Source organism: Lucilia cuprina, chromosome 2 (assembly GCF_022045245.1).
Source record: "Lucilia cuprina isolate Lc7/37 chromosome 2, ASM2204524v1, whole genome shotgun sequence".
Classification (NCBI taxonomy): domain Eukaryota; kingdom Metazoa; phylum Arthropoda; class Insecta; order Diptera; family Calliphoridae; genus Lucilia; species Lucilia cuprina.
The window spans coordinates 38,159,553-38,177,206 of NC_060950.1; the positions used below are offsets into that span (position 1 = coordinate 38,159,553).

The following is a 17,654-nucleotide window of genomic DNA, read 5'->3' on the forward strand; positions in this document are numbered from 1 at the left end:
TGAAAATATTTTAATTTATAATCATTTAAATATGAAGTATTTTACATCCCATATTAACTGCATTATAATTATTATTTATTGTCCATTGCTACAAATCATTGCTATTATAATTTAATGAATTACCAATATTTATTACTGATACCTATTGTTAAATATTCGTAATTATTTCTAACTACTATTTCCAACAACTAAACGTAGCAACAGTACAGTGTCTCAAATGAAAACTAATTGCCCAGCTGAATGTCTTGTAATTTTATAGTCGTCAGCAGTCAATAAAACCATAAAAATCGTCAACTACGAGAATGTTGCTTGCTAGTTGCAACTTTCAATCAGGAATCCATACACATTTTAAGCACCAACGTACTTTTTATTGCATTATTTTATTTGTATGTATGTTTCATATTAATTCATATCGACATTTAAAATGCAAAATAACGTAACATAGTTTAAACCTTACAAACTTATCGATTTTATCAAAGGTTTATAAACATTTTATAAAAACAAATTTTAACGCTTAGTACAAAAAATTGTTCAAGTTATTTGAATTCATTTATGATGATGATTCTATGTTTCTTTGCTTTTAAGTTGACGATACGTACGTTTGAATGTAAAACTATTGCGTATTTCTTAAGTTTTTTTTGTTATAAGATTGTATTTTGTTTAATAACAAAATTAAAATTCAATAACTGTCGAAGAACCTTCATGTAACAATTCTATTAAAAGTTTTAAATGCGTGTCCTGCATTTCTTTGTATAAACTTGAGAACTGAATTTAATATAAATTGTACATGAAACAGGACAACCAGTGCATTCTTTGCGAACAAAACATTGCAATAAAATTGCCAATCAATAAATTTGCATACCTTTCATCAATGTATTTATATTGTCATAAATTTTAATTTGTTTCAACTATAAATATTTAATTAACTTCTTTTTTGCATTATTAGAATTAAATAACCTTAATTAAGAAATTTCTATCTAAAATTAAAAACCCATGACTGGTGTAAGCCTTAAGTACAAAATACAGTTTAAAGTTTTTAAAATATCTCAAATGTCAATCTTTAATCTATTATATAATATATATATATATATATATATATATATATATATAATATATATATATATATATATATATATATATAAATATATATATATTATATATATATATATTAATATATATATATATATATATATATATATATATATATATATATATAATATATATATATATATATATATATTATATATATATATATATATATTTATATATATATATATATATAAAAGAGTAACGTTACTGATTGACGGATTCATCATCGCGCAGCCCAAACGGCTGAACCTAGAATTAATGAAATTTTTACAGTAGATGAGTTTTTGGTAATGTATATCCACTAAGAAGGGATTTTTGGAAATTTGCACATTTACGGGTAAAAAGGGGAAAAATCGGATAAAACAGGTTTTCTTAATTATTTTACACAATATTAGTGATACAAGAAAAATTTTAAATGCACCTGCATCTACTCTTAAAATGAGCAGATGGGCAAAATGTGTAACAAAGGTGATTTTGGTACCTTTTTTGGCCCTTTATAACTTTTGGCCTAATTAATATAATTAAATTTTTCTAACTGCCGGTCCACACTAGGAAACTTTTTTGGGTAACTTTTAATTTTCATCTCTATCGCGGTACGGAGTTTCCCGTTCTCGGAAACTTGTTTTGTTTTGTTATTCTTCTCATTCGTACAACAACAAATCAATACAATTTACACGTAGTTTCTGAAATAAAAGTTTCTATGTGTGGACATTAAGGAAACTTCAAAAGAGAATTAAGAAAAAGTTTCTCAACAAAAGTTTCCTAGTGTGGACCAGGTCTAAATATTTTGGATACATCTCTCAAAATTATGAGACACCTGTTTCGTACTTTTTTTTAAATTCAGTCCTTTTTGGGTGTAAAATGGAGAAAACTGTATTTACGGTACTTTTTTTAGCACACTAAGAAATCTTTTTCGGTTTATTGAATTATTCCTATTAAATTAGACCTGGTCCACACTAGGAAACTTTTGTTGAGAAACTTTTTAAGTCTCTTTTAAAGTTTCCTTAATGTCCACACATAGAAACTTTTATTTCAGAAACTACGTGTAAATTGTATTGATTTGTTGTTGTACGAATGAGAAGAATAACAAAACAAAACAAGTTTCCGAGAACGGGAAACTCCGTACCGCGATAGAGATGAATGATATTCTTTCACTTTCTCTCTCACGCAAAATCAAAAGTTTCCCAAAAAAAGTTTCCTAGTGTAGTGTAGTGTAGACCGGCAGTTATGGACTAACTCTGTAATATTTATTGCAATAAAGTGTTTGCTATTTCACTGGGAAAAAGTACCAAAAAGAAAAAAACGGGAATTTTATTTTTTTTCATACTTATGGGCCAATTTTTATAAAATATGAAAAAGTAGTTTATTTACTCACATAAAATAAGCTGTTGGTATAATATTATTATTTTGGAATTCGAGTATTAAGACCTATATAGGACTAAATTCAAGCAAATTGTTTCGTACTTTTTAAAAGCACTATTTTTCTGGAACAAATGAATGCAGGTTTAAATCGTTTGAGTTTTACCTGTGATATGTAGATTTAAATACGGAACATTTTGTAAACTTAATTCTCGAAGAAGTATATTTCCAAGCAAAAAGGGGAAAATTGTTCAAATGGTATGTTTTTATAATGGTTAACCGAAACACACACACAGTTATTAAATGGGAATTTATTGAGAGAGATTTTTATACTTTTTCGTTTTTCCGATGGTTTTTTTTTAATATTTTTACGATATTAAACATAGATATTGAAAATAAAATTAAAAATGTAGGGACCTTTGTGAATGAGAATTTACTGAAAGGGACTTTTAGTACTTTTTCATTCATCAAATTATATTTTTTGAATTGTACATGATATTGAATACAGAAACATAACATTTTTGATTAAATGATAATCTATTAGAGGTATTTTATAGTACTTTTCTTCAAATATTACTTTCAAAATTTTCTATAATGTGGAAGCTAAATGAATAAAACTAAAAATACAAGCTTCTTACTGAATTCGAATATAATATTCACGTGATATTGTACGTATAAAAATAAACATTAACAAAATTTTAATAAATTTTAATAACAAAATTTAGCATGTATTTTATTTAAGTTAGGGTAGCGAAGCACCCAGAGTATGCTAGTCTATCATAAATAGATTGAAAGCGATAATCAATCGAAGTATGTATGCTATTTAAGGGAGAAAGGTATTATTAAGGTAAGAATGTTTGTCAATTTCCATATAACTTGAGAGACAGCAAATCATATTTAATCCATAAAATCTGATCAAAAAAAATGTTTGTTGCTGTTGCCAATATTTGTTGTGGAATGGAAATACATTCATTGGTGTTTTTCCTAAAGATTGTGCTGTCTTGTTTTTAAATGTTCATACAAATTAAATACAATTTTATCATTACACATCATCATAAATTATAAACAATGATTATATTATAAAAATATTACTAATTTTATACATGTACTTATAAATAAATATTAATTTACTGACAAACTACATAATAATGGTATAAATAGATAAATAGGGTATTTACATTTTAGTTTGTTTGTAGAGCGTTAATACGTATGTATGTATATTTTGTCAGAGTCATAAAATGTTAAATCAAACTAAATTTGTTGTTGCTTGAATTCTTATCTCATCATCCTAGTATGGATTTAAATCAAAAAATCTACGTATTTATTTTCAGAATACACGAAAACAAATACTGAGTATCGTTTGATGAATTGCCATCTTTTTCTTAGCTTCGCTTAACGATTTGATTTCGGCAAAAACCTGGCAATGGCATGGATAGAGCTTCAGAGTTACACTATTCTCCCTTCATGATTGTCCAATTTTGTGTAGTTGTGCCCGTAATTTCCTCTCAGAATACGTACCATCTCAGGCTTTATAATATTGAGAATGCTTTGTTAGGGTCACCCCATAGGATTTTTGTGATTCTGTCCTTTATTCCAAGTGCCCTTTTACACATTTTTTAATTCTATAAAACGTGTTTAATAGCTTATGAAATGCACACATATTTCTGTACTTAAGTTAATTTAGTCAATTATTAAAAAAGATATTCAAATAATTTTAAACACATATAGTTGACAACCCTAGTACCTTGGTTTTCGTGGCGAACAATGAGTTTTATGTGCAGCACTCCATTGGCAAAAACATAGGGTTGAATGAAAAGGATGTACTTAAGTTAGCTCCAAGTTACCATTAAATATACCATTGAGTCTGAATCCTCATATGATAATAACAACACCATCATAGCAAATCTCAAAAAGGATGATATAGAATAAATGGTGAAGGAGATGGGTGATAGCATAACTAAACCTTATTAAAACGGACTTTCTGGAGCACAGAGGAAGAAGTTGTAAAATATGCAACTGAGAATTAACCTATAAGAAAAAGAGCTACCCACCTTTACAGTCGAAGCCAAACTATAACTCAGTCAAAGGAACTTTAAGTCAGAATCCTGTCATGTCTCACTCAAGTGAATTTCAAGTAAGAATTCAGAAAGTAAAGGAACCAACGAAATCAACCTCGAAGGTAAGGGTGTCTTAAAAGAAGCCCCGAAGAAAAGAAAAAGAAACTAGGAGGAAACGAGACGCAATCTTAAGTCAAAATTGTCCGAACAACACAACGAAACGATGTCTGCTTTACAATAAACCAGCAGAGTAAGAAAATCTCGTAAAGTTTCCCCCTTTTTAAGACGGATCTATGCTAGAAGCGGCAAAGGAGAGGTATTTTCCAGTTCTTCTAAAGTGGACAAAATGCTGAACCGGTATGGAAATAGAAAAGAAGAACCTAAGGGAACCCCATCTGTAATAGCTGTCGATCAGAACTTTATATTTAGTTTTCCCAAGCATCAATTTAGGACTTATTTTGCTTCAAAATTTACTAATACAATTATTTTTATAATTGATATGGCTCCAGCAACCGATTTTATGAATACAAAAAATTATTTTAAAAAAATTCAAATTGCTTAATGAGGCTGTAATAAAACTAGTAGGTTTTGGGCAAAAATTTAATATTTAATATAATTTAAAACGATTTATTTTTATCTGAAATAAAAAAGGAAGGATATATATAAAATATAACAAAATTGAATCTAATATTACTGAGGGAAAAATTAGATTAAAAATATAATCGAAATTAATGTCAAAGTTACTCAGTTACACAGTTTTTCCTACAAAATAAAATGTCTTTTTTAGTATGTCAATCGGGGACTTGGGGAGTTATTGACGTATTAAAGAAGAGTTTAACATTTTAAACGTGTATATGTATTTCCCATAAATAAAGAATACAGATTAGGTAGCAAATGTGATTAGACAAATCCACACACTCACTTATTCATCAATAATTTCATACATTTTTGTAACATTTATGATCACATGAAAATTATGGCAAAAAAAAAAATCATGTACGTTTTAACTTTTTGCGTCATTTTATTTGCAAATGATATACAACACTTCATACAAATAAATAAATACACGCCTACTTGTTCCCTTCTAAATGTATGTGAAACGGAAGTAACAGGTTGTTGCCTAAAATTCACCTTATTCTCGTTTTTTTCACCACAAAATCTCTTGGCAACATGTAGCTAAGAAAATGTTTATTAGTTAAAGAATATGTTCCAATGTTTGTTGCTCTTGATACGTTTGCGGATATACATCCATACATACATACATCCATATACATAAGTACATAAATACCGTGATGTTCTCCAACTGTTTTGTGTGAAGATTTTTTATCACTTCTACGCATAGGAGTCCATAATCCATTGTATGTACTTGTATGCGGAGTTGGATATTGTGAATTGCAAAGTTATGTGTACCAGCAACCAACTTTTTTTATTTTTGGCATAAAAAATGTTACATGGCGATTCACAATTTCATCAAATATTTTTTTAAAAATACAGTAAAAATTTATTATAAAAATTGTTTGCAAAAGTATGTTCCATATAATTATACTGCAATGAAATCTACAATAATAAACTGCAAATAGTACTTTTATCGTAATCTTTACAAAAAAAATTCGTGTATCAAACCCTTTTCTTATATAATATAAATACAAAAGGCCTTATAAAAATATATTATAAGGCCCGTTATAATAAACCTCCGGATATTGTTTAACCGGTGGATATTCTGATAATTTTTCGATAAAATATAACCCGATAATGATGAAATGGGGGTAAGTTTAATAATATAAATGTAAGTATTAAAAAAACTTTATGAAGTTTTCTTAAAAATTTTTAATTTAATTATTTTTATATTCGAATCATTGAAAACTGCATGCAAACATTATTCTAATGTTTAGTGTCCCGAACTAATGTCGACATCCCATCCCTGGTGTTAAGTGGTGAGATTCTTGTATTACACTGTTTTGGTAACATTGTGTTTATTTTATTTTTTTTTTTGGAATTTGCTGTTATTTTTTTGTTACTATTTCCTTAACTAAAAAGCATAAATATATTTTTTTGCTTTGTGTTAGTAAATATTGGTTGTTCTTATATTTTCTGGTGGCTCAAGTTTGTATAAAAAGCATTCACTATTCATATTTGATATCAAGTTAACCATTCAGTTTCCAAGCGTTGACATCAATCCTGCGGTGTTACAAGTAGAAAAAAAAAAACGTTAAGAAGCAGTTTAAAAAATAAAATTAAATTATTATTAATTTATTAAAAAATCAGTGGTTCTTGTATCTCTTATATTTATTTCAACTTAACGGTAAGTTAAAATATAAATAAAATATTTGTGTTTTTTAAAATATATTTTAAATTCAAACAAATTATCCGTGCAATATTTAAAATTTAATTGTGTACAAAATTTTATTAAAGTTTAATTTTATAAAAATAATAAAAGTAATGGCTCAGCTCAAAAATCTCAAATTTATTTGTGATTTGCAAATTTTTTGTATGTGAATTTAAAATGCTTTGAATATTTTTAATATATATATTTTTTTAATATTATGTACTTTAAAATTTAAACTTTATAAATCTTTATAATTTTAACGGTGCGTTAAATAAATAATTTATTAAAAACTAATAGTTTGCGAAAACCTAAACGAAAATCGTCGATGTTATTATTTGTTATAAATTTGGTATCAGTTTATGATAATAATTATAACTTAAAATGAAGAAGTAATATAATATAATAAAAAATCATAATTAGGAAAATATTTACTATAAATCAAGATTTATTTTTTTTTTATTTTTAATAAAACAAGTACATCAGGAATATTTATCAAATTATAATTATATCAAAGTACTTTAATAATTCCATATATTTACAATTAAAAATTATTAATTTTAACTTCTTAAATACAACTTCAAATTATATTGTACTATTCACCCTTTGTAGTCAAATTTTAAATTAAAAATTATTAATTTTAACTTCTTAAATACAACTTCAAATTATATTGTACTATTCACCCTCTGTAGTCAAATTTTAAATTAAAAATTATTAATTTTAACTTCTTAAATACAACTTCAAATTATATTGTACTATTCACCCTCTGTAGTCAAATTTTAAATGTTAGTCTAAGGTCTCCTTTGCGACCTTAGACTAACATTTTCATAATTTCATAAACATTTTTAGCTGCCTTCCTCTATATGCAAAGTTCCACAATTTTTACCTTATTGCGCAAAGATTTAAGTTTTGTTAGCAAAACAACTTTTGGTGGAGGCATAGAAATTTTGAAAAGAATCAAAACAAACTATTTTTTAATATTTTTCTGTTTAATCTTAAAATTACGACAATTTTGTCATCTACATATTTCGATAAAAAGCAAAAATAACTCACTAATGGTCCTTTTGTGGATCAAAAATACTCTCAAAAAATTTAAGTTTGGCACAAAAATATGGAATTTTAGAGAACCATTTAAAAAATTGGAAATGTATTTTTTCAAATAAAACTAGCTTAATTTTCGGGGAACTTCGAAATATGCCTACATATGTATATGTATATGTATATATAAACCTTATGTGCAATGTACATGCCGCAGTTAGATATTTAGATAAAACTTGGATCAAACCTGTTTTTCAGACGACCTGAAGAAAGTGGTTGAAATCGGTCCATTGTATTACATAGTCCCCATACAATCGTACCTTCCGATTTTGATATTTTAGCTCAAAGCTAAACTAAATTTTATATAAGCACAAATGACACTGCCAATGTCTGCAATGATTGGCTCCTATTCGGCCTTAACCCCCATACAAACACCTCTATGAGATTTTTTTCATATTTGAGCAAACCTTTGCTAGATTCTATTTAAACGGTTTATTGGGATTTCGAAAAAATTTTTACAGTCGACCGAGTTTTGGATAATACTAGTAATAAATTTAGGAGTTCCATCGGTAAAAAGTATGATTTTAAATTGTCTTCACCCGGGTATATTCTGAGTATATTACGGTTTCCTTACTTTTGGGGCAAAACGAAGACAAGTGGCAAACAACGCAGTTATACGAAGTAATAAATGCGAGACGTAAAACTGTAACAAACACAAGCCAATACGACCAGATTTACGTCTGAAACACTGTATATAATCGTATGAAATCAGATGTAACTTATTGATAGAAATAGATTCATATGTATGTGTATATTTCTCTTTATTATGAAAACTCAAATTTGTATATTTTGTCCACCTTGATTTTGAATTGGAATCACCTTTGAAATAAAATTTTCAGAATTGCAATACTTCCAAAATGTCATTTCACCAATTTCAAAAAATCCCTAATAAATACTTAATAAAATTGCTATACAATAGTTAAATAAATAACTTTAAGACTATTTAAGATTCAATTGAACACAGTCTAAAATCTATAACAATATTTTTTCTATTCATTTCAAATTCATTTGACTTTAATGTTTGCAAACTTTGCAACAATTGTTTATTCAATATTCACAATTGGGATTCACAAATATTTGCCTTCCAACTGTTCGAAGAAAATGTTGTTGTTACAAGAACACAAACACAGAGGAGATCCCCAGTTAGAAACATGCAACAAGTGTGCGTGCGTAACGTGTTTGTATGACCATGTGAGTGTGTGTCTCTATGTAAAAAGGATAAATTTCAGTCATTGATTTGTAAACACATTGAAAAGGAAAAAAGTTAAATATTATGTTGATGTATTATTTATGAAATTCTTAATAATTGAATAAAATAATAAATTGCATTTTTAAACTTTGATTTAAAAAAAAACTTTTTCTTAAGACATTTGTTATTTTACTTAAGACATTTGTATGTATACATATTTGAAATTTTCCCTAAAACAATTGCCAATTGAGCTATTAGCACTTTGTTAACAAAGTGTTGCTGTTGACATGAATTTATTTTATGGACGAATGAATGAATTGCTCATAAATCGAATGTAGATGATAATAATCCCAGTGCATATATGCTTAAATGCATGTGTTTGGTTGTGTAGTTAGAAATAGATTAATATTTTGTAATACTAAATGGAAAGTTAAAAAAAATAAATATCGAATGTTTATATGTATGCACATAGTATGTTTATATGTATCTACTAAGTACATTTACGATAATCAGTACATTTTTATTACGCCAATAAATAATGTTTAAGAGTTAATTAGAAATTTGATAGTGAACAACAATGAGATTAAAAAAAGGAATAGGAACGCACACAATCTTTATGCACTTTTTACATACAAACTTACGTGCGAAAATAAATTCATTTATAGCAGCTGTGGGTGTTTTCAAATCCTTATATGTACATGTGTGCGTTGGAAACACTACAATATTTTACTTTAGTGCCTTTCAATGTGTATGTAAAATACTTTAACATTTAGTCTCGGCATTTTACCAACACTGTCTGCAGTGTTTAGAACTGGGAAACTTTTGTTGAAAACCTTTTTATTTTGTGTGTGAGAGAAAGAGATGGTTCTACCTTTTTCTCTCACACACAAAAATCAAAAGATTCCCAAAAAAAAGTTTCCCATTGTGAACCAGGTCTATGGAAAAAAGTTTCCTAGCCAGTTAGCATAAATTTGCTACGTAAATTCATAAAATCTTAATTTCACATTTCACAATTTTTAAAGATCCTAACTCTAATAGTTTCTCAGATATATGCCAACTATTTACAAATATTAGTTTGGATTTTAATGTAACTCATGCATAATTTGAAGATCATATATCTTATAGTTTGTAAGATATTTGAATGTTTGAATTTAATTCCTTAGAGAGGTGCTAAGCTCAATAATATGGGAGGCACCATGCTTTAGTCCCCCTATTTTATTTCCAAATGTTCAAATTGTATTAAAGTTTTTCGTGCAAAATTTATGCAACTTTAATAATTAGTTTCTTGGATTTTAAAGTATGTAAGATGTGAAGGTTTACCATTTCATTACTTTGCTGACCAAATTACTCTGGGCACTATTCAAGACAATTTGTCATAGGAACAAAGGTGTTTGACCTTCGAATGTTCACCTCGTATAAGTAAGTTAAGCCTTGTATAAAGTGAGAAACATTAAGTTGAGCTTTTATAGTGAATTTAACACAAAAATTATTTATCTGGAAAACTATTGGATCTAAAATCCTCAAATTTTTAAATTCAAAAGGAGGTCTTGGAACTTCTCATATAAATTAAAAACATCTTTGTGAACATTTGGGTAATAAATTGGGGGACTAGCGTTGGAACTCCCGTATGAATTAAATATATAAATTCGAATATCTGGGAAATTATTTAATCAAAAAATGATGTTCATGTGAACATACCACTATTTCAGACTATTAATAGTGGATTAAAAATTCGGACATTAATAGAACTAGAATCTTCAAAAAATCGGAAAGTGGTATTTTTATTTAAATGTCCCAGCAAAAAGAAAGAACTACCAAAGAAGCCTTAAATAGAATTTACTCCATAGAAGTACTGAAGAAGTGATGATTTTAACACAGGCGTTGGAACTCCCGTATGAATTAAATATATAAATTCGAATATCTGGGAAATTATTTAATCAAAAAATGATGTTCATGTGAACATACCACTATTTCAGACTATTAATAGTGGATTAAAAATTCGGACATTAATAGAACTAGAATCTTCTAAAAATCGGAAAGTGGTATTTTTATTTAAATGTCCCAGCAAAAAAAAAAAAAAAAAGAACTACCAAAGAAGCCTTAAATAGAATTTACTCCATAGAAGTACTGAAGAAGTGATGATTTTAACACAGGCTTGGCATAGGAGGGATGTCGTTATGTTTGATTCCAAATTCACTACAACTGGTGTCATTCTCAAGAAGTAATTTTTATCTTCTTTTATTGGAAGTTATTAGGAAGTAAAATTGTAGTATTATAGAATACAACTAATTTGACTCAAATCATATTAACATAAATAAATATTAACTCCAAAATAAAATTGGTTTGATTAAAAAAATTTCAGTACAAAACAATATACCTTCAAATTCAAAAAAAAATGAATTATTTTCGTTTCTTTAGAAGTCAATTAACATCACTTCCACAGAAGGTAAAAAAATCACTTAGTGTTAGTTTTGAAGTAGTTACAAATGTTATCTTTTTAGAAGAAATTCGTTTTAGTTTTGCTCTTAAAGTTTGATCTGATAGATCTGAAGACTAAGTTGTTGGATGTCACCAGTATTGTATCAATTTTACTATAATAAAAGAGAAAGCAGACATTAATGTTGCCTTCACCTTCTACACAAAAAAGAATCTTATCAGATTCAATTGAGTATAATAGCTTATAGACTTTCATGATTAGCCCGTTTACCCTTGTTAGTTTGAAAGCGTCGATATAATTATTTGTATGTATATACATATGTTGCAACATCACTTCCTTTTCATACATGGGCACACTGCATTATAATTCTAATGCATTAAGCATTGCAGTATTCAGTAAATTTTTACTGGTAATGAAATTTAGATTTCATTACCAGTAAAATTTTACTGATTACTGAAAAAAATCATTATTCAGTAAAATTTTACTGATTACTGAAAAAAAATCAGTATTCAGTAAATTTTTACTGAATACTGAAAAAAAAATCAGTAAGCAGTAATTTTTACTGATTAATGAAAAAAAATTCAGTATTCAGTAAATTTTTACTGAATACTGAAAAAATCAGTATCAGTAAATTGAAATCTATTATGCATTTCCGGTAAAACTTTATTAACTACATGTTAGTATTTTCGAAAGTAATTTTGCAAATTTTTATATTAAGCTCTCTTACTAGGAAAGTAAATGAACAGACCTGAAAAATATTTTGTTTTTTAATAATTGTTCAAAAAATATCTATTGATAAAAAAGTTATTTTGTTTTGTTTTGAAATACATAAATTTTTAGTTTATACTGTTAGCTTTTCTTAACACCAACATTTCAAAATTTGCGTCGCTGAGTTTTTGTCTTCTTGAACGATTTACGTTTGTAAGTAACGTCTAAAAAATCTAAATTAATCCTTTCACGCACAAAATTAAACCGCTGGAATTTTTATGGCTATGAGTTCATTACACGCTTTATTTCTGCGTATATTGATATTTTTTTATGAAAAATGGAATAAGTGTTTTCGAAGGATATTGCAGGATATTATCTTTTTTGGCTGACAGTGCCATGAAATTCTTAAAAATAAATAAGTTTTCTTTGGAAATAACCATTTACTCTATCTGTGGACTCAAAATTACGCTCTACACACACAGATATCCGCATACGTGAAAGAGTTAATAAAAAATTTAAGTAACAGTTATTTTTTGTCAATTGGCCGGCCAAATTTATTAATTATTATCAAATACGGAAATTAAATTGTTAAATATATGTATTTATAAATTATATACGTAAAGTCAAATATCTATGCAGTGGTGTGTGGGTAAAACATTGGGTTAAAAGATTGACGTCGCTGGTTCGAATCTTGGACGTGTTAACTATTTTTTATAATTTATTTTTTAAAATCTATTTTAAATTTAAAACATTTTATATCCCTAACACAAACATCATTAAATATATTTACAAATTATATACGTAAAGTCAAATGTCTATGCAGTGGTGCTGTGGGTAAAACATTGGGCTAAAAGATTGACGTCGATGGTTCGAATCCTGGACGTGTTAACTATTTTTTATAATTTATTTATTGAAATCTATTTTAAATTTACAACATTTTATATCCCTAACACAAACATCAGTAATGGCAATTTAGCACTTTTTGTAGCAAAACAAAAAAAAATAATAAGTCACAAATTTTAATACCTTAATATTTATTTTTAATATAATATAAACATTTTACAAAAATTTTTCATCAAATGAATTCTCCGTACATATGGTTTTTGACATTTACGAAAAGCAAAAACAAAATACATGGGAAATGTTGTTGTTGCAGAACTGCCACCACCTTATCTGAATTCGCCTTGGGATGTACTAGTAAATATCCTTTATAAGGTCAAATGTCAAGGAGAGACATGTGTTTAATTTGATACATTTGATTTTTTAACAAATGAACACCTACATCTGATTTTATGTTAATAAAACTTATGTAAGCGATTTATTGGCAATAAACAATCGATACTAATATTTGTATCTCAATTGCACAGACAGACAATATGTTAAAAAAGTCGAAACCCTGAGACCAAGTTAGACGCTTATAAAGGATTGAGTAGCGCTGTATTCGAATCTGACCTCATATTTTCTATGTTACATCTGGAATTTGAGATATTATGTTCTGAAATTCGAGAAAATTTAATTTTTGGCCTTTTTCAAATAGCATTTTATTTGTAAAATGTTATTTAAAAAATAAAGTCTTTAGAAAAGAATACTTGAATCCCTGTGTTAAACATTTCGGCCTGTGTTATTATATCATTTATATCTTTACTTATTTCATAACTATATTTTTGCGGTGTCGGTATTTTGACTTATTTCGCTGTCGAAATTTTAGCGTTATCGATATTATGACATATTTCGATAATTGAAACTTATTTGTCATAAGACCTGGTTCACATTGGGAAACTTTTGATCATAGAAAAGGTATACATAGAACTGAAACTGAGTATGACAAAACCTAAGTCTGCTGTCAAAAACCTAAGTCGTGAGAATGTATTAGTTGAAAAATATGTAACCCAACAAACACAAACTTTTTCGTTAAAAAAGTTTTTATATTTTTGTTTGATATTATATTTCGATATTTTATGAAATAATGTTTTGAATTAGCCATTTTTATTCAATATCAGTTGGCCAATGTAAGAAAGATCTTCATTAAAAATTATTCTTAATTTTAAATAAACTCTTTGTGTTTGCTGGGTTGAGTCAATATTGACACTTGAAAATTATATTAAAAAAATAAAAACGACTGAAAAATTTGTTTTTTCTGAAAATGTTTTCAATAATTTTATAGGAAAATCATAACTTTTAGCAGTGTTTATTGCAGCAGCAGGGGCAATTTTGCCAAAATAATTGTTCTAATGCTAAAATTAACGCTTGATATGAACGATTATTGTTAATTCCAAAGCAGCCCAAATGCAGTCAAAATACACCCCACACCACACTAATGGGAACGGCATTTTGTTTATGTCTTAAAGTTTGTAACACCTGCGTCGATGTAATGATGTAATCCGTTCATAAATTAGCCTATTGAACTTTTTTGTAAGCCGTACATGCTATACAAGAATAGGGTATTTATAAAATTCGACTCAACAAATTTTATATATATGAAATTTTGAATATATATTGTTATAATGAGTAGTACATTCATTAATTAAGCAAACATCAATCTCTTGATTATAACTTCTACATTAAAAAATACTAAATAACTTATTGCTACTTACTCGCAATGTGGTAGGGTATTATGTATTCGGATACATCTTGTACTTTCATATTTTTGTTATTTTATGTAAACAAAAATAAAAATACTCATACAATTGTATTAAATTCACACAGAACCTGTACATGTGAGAAAGTAATATTTCTTATTCTCAGTCTCAATTCTATTTATTTTTCTATGCTTTTGATTTTGTGTGTGAGAGAGAGGGTTGATATTATTTCTCTCACACACAAAAATCAAAAGTTTTCAAAAAAAAAAGTTTCCTAGTGTGAACCAGGTCTAAGCGATTTTCAGATGTTAATAGACAGGTAGAACTATTTTTTTAATGGAGTTTTAAGGTACTATTTTAGTAGTAAAACTAAAATAATCTTTGTAACTGGAAAAACCAAAACAAATTTTCTGTCTTATTTACCTGGATTTACCTTTAATTTACAACAATCCTTTTTTATATTGAGATGCATAAATAAATAAATATAAAATGTCATCTGCCAGCAGATATCATTATTACTTTAACAGCTAGTGTGGAAATCAAAATAAGAAAGTTCAGTGTAATGAAAATTATTCAATTTATTATAATCCTCATCTTTGCCATCTTTATAATGGTAACCGCATTAAAGATCGATGTCGATTATGGAGATAAACTTTTTAAGCTAATACACATACAACATTCAATCAAGGTCAAACGAAGATATACTATGTAAAAAATGGCAAGTGGGAGTCAGATAGAGAAATGATGTCAAACATCTCGAGAAATAAATGAAAAGCTTTTGATTTTTTTAGCTGCTTTACACTTAAATTAATGATTTTTTATTTTTGTTGAATATTTAAATTGTACATACGTATGAATGAATGAATGTATATAATTATTTTATGTTTAATAATTTACAATCGACATCATGTTTACAGATTTATGAATTTTGTACAAATATTTTATTATTTTGTAATTATTACATTAATTTGAATAATATTGGCAGGGATATGTTTACAGACAATGAACGTTATATTTATGTGTTTAAATCGAAATATATTCAAATATAACGTACATTGTGCTTAAACAAGACCTAATTTGTTTAATAACTAAATACATATATTAATGGATATATTGTGTACTTTTAATAATTAATATAAATATTTTAAGGTGTACCACACCATATGCATACCAATGATTTTAAATATTTTTAATTTTATTTTTTTCTAAATCTTTAATAACAATATTAACAAATAATATATAATAATTACATTAGAATTATTTTTGTGCATTTAAAAGTTATAATAATGCGACTAGATAATATTTAATATACGAAAACAGAATAAATCTTAAACAAATATGTAAAGAAAATTCATGTAAAATTCCGAAAAAATACAAAAATATATGTGTAGTCCTTTCCTAGAGGGGCCTACTTAAACAAAAAACATTAAAAAATCTAAAGACAAAATAAAAATGAATAAAATATTTAAACCGAAACAAAAATTAAATGGCTTTTTTTAATTTATCTTTAAAGCTGGGGCATTTTTACAAAGTGTGGTTATGTTATTATTTTGAGGCAGAAAAAAAATTTAAAATAACAGTAATTTTTAAACTACATTTTAGCTTTGACTTGAAGTTATATTTTCATTTAGTAAGTTTCGAAATTTTAATTTACTAATTTATTTTATATTAGAGGGAAAATATAAATTGTGTTTGGTCTTTAAATCAAAACGTAGCATGTTTAAATAAGTTAAATTCAAAATTTACTTTTTAAAACACGAAATGGGATTGAAATAGCACTGTCGATATCTGACTTGACGCTTTGATTCGGGAACACGGTACAATTCATTCATGCCAGCGACAGATGGAGAACGCAAATAGGCACTGAAATGCAAAAAGTTATAAAATTAATTTTCAACTCATATGTATAACAGTATGAAAAAAGTTGGCGGTACTTACGTGGGTCGGTTGTAACGAGCAATGAGCATTTGCAAACGTTCCAATGGTATACTAGGATAGATATTTTGTGGCTGTTGCAGGGGCAAGTCGTAGTAGGAATTTTGCATTTCGTCTACGTCAGTTTCCACTGTATCCAGTGCCTAGTAATATAATAATACATGTTATCAAATTACTTTTTAATAATTTATCATTATTTACCTGATTGGAGTCAAGTGCATTTTGTGGTCGAGCCTCAATATGAACGATTGTTATGATCATAAAGATTGTAAATAAAATAACTGATTTACAAATGCTAATCATGGTTACTGTTGATGGTATTTATGTATTCTGAAAAAGTGAACAGAATTATGAAATAAAAATTAGAGTTTATGCATAATATTTCAAAAATATATAAAACACAAAAATTGGTTGAATAATTCCGACTTTCTATTCTAAAAAATTTAAAAGTAATTGTTAATCCTTTCGTGTTAATTACAAAGTGCAATAAATGTTTATATTTTTTGGTCATGCATTTCTATGTTCATACATACATACGTATATCAACGAAGTGTTGAGTATTTAAAAACTTTTTAATTCCATGAATAGTTTATTAAACACAAACACCCATAACATCCAGCAAGTTGTTACTTTTTTGGTTTTCCTTCTAATCCTGTCGTTTTGATACCATGTAACTTATTTAAAAAGTTAATTTGTGTTTAGGTACACAAGCGTAGAAATAAGTATGTATGTGTGTTAATCTCACCTGCATTTGCATATACTGACTTTGTCGTTAGTATGTATCATAAAATGTTTATAAATACAAGAAGTTTTATAATGCTTTGCACCTTATACAGTGGTGGAAAAAAATAATAGAAACGACCTTATTTTGTGGTAAAAA

General features: G+C 27.0%; 1 protein-coding gene across 1 annotated transcript; it reads right to left on the reverse strand.

The window, feature by feature from the left end:
* Window positions 1-15,604: 15,604 nt before the first annotated feature.
* Window positions 15,605-17,125, reverse strand: LOC111676868 (allatostatin). The gene is made up of 3 exons (XM_023437864.2): window positions 16,976-17,125; window positions 16,778-16,917; window positions 15,605-16,702 (listed from the first exon to the last, which is right to left on the reverse strand). The coding sequence occupies exons 1-3, from the start codon at window positions 17,075-17,077 to the stop codon at window positions 16,582-16,584; spliced, it is 363 nt and encodes a 120-aa protein (XP_023293632.2). The 5' UTR covers window positions 17,078-17,125; the 3' UTR covers window positions 15,605-16,581.
* Between the last annotated feature and the right edge of the window lie 529 nt (window positions 17,126-17,654).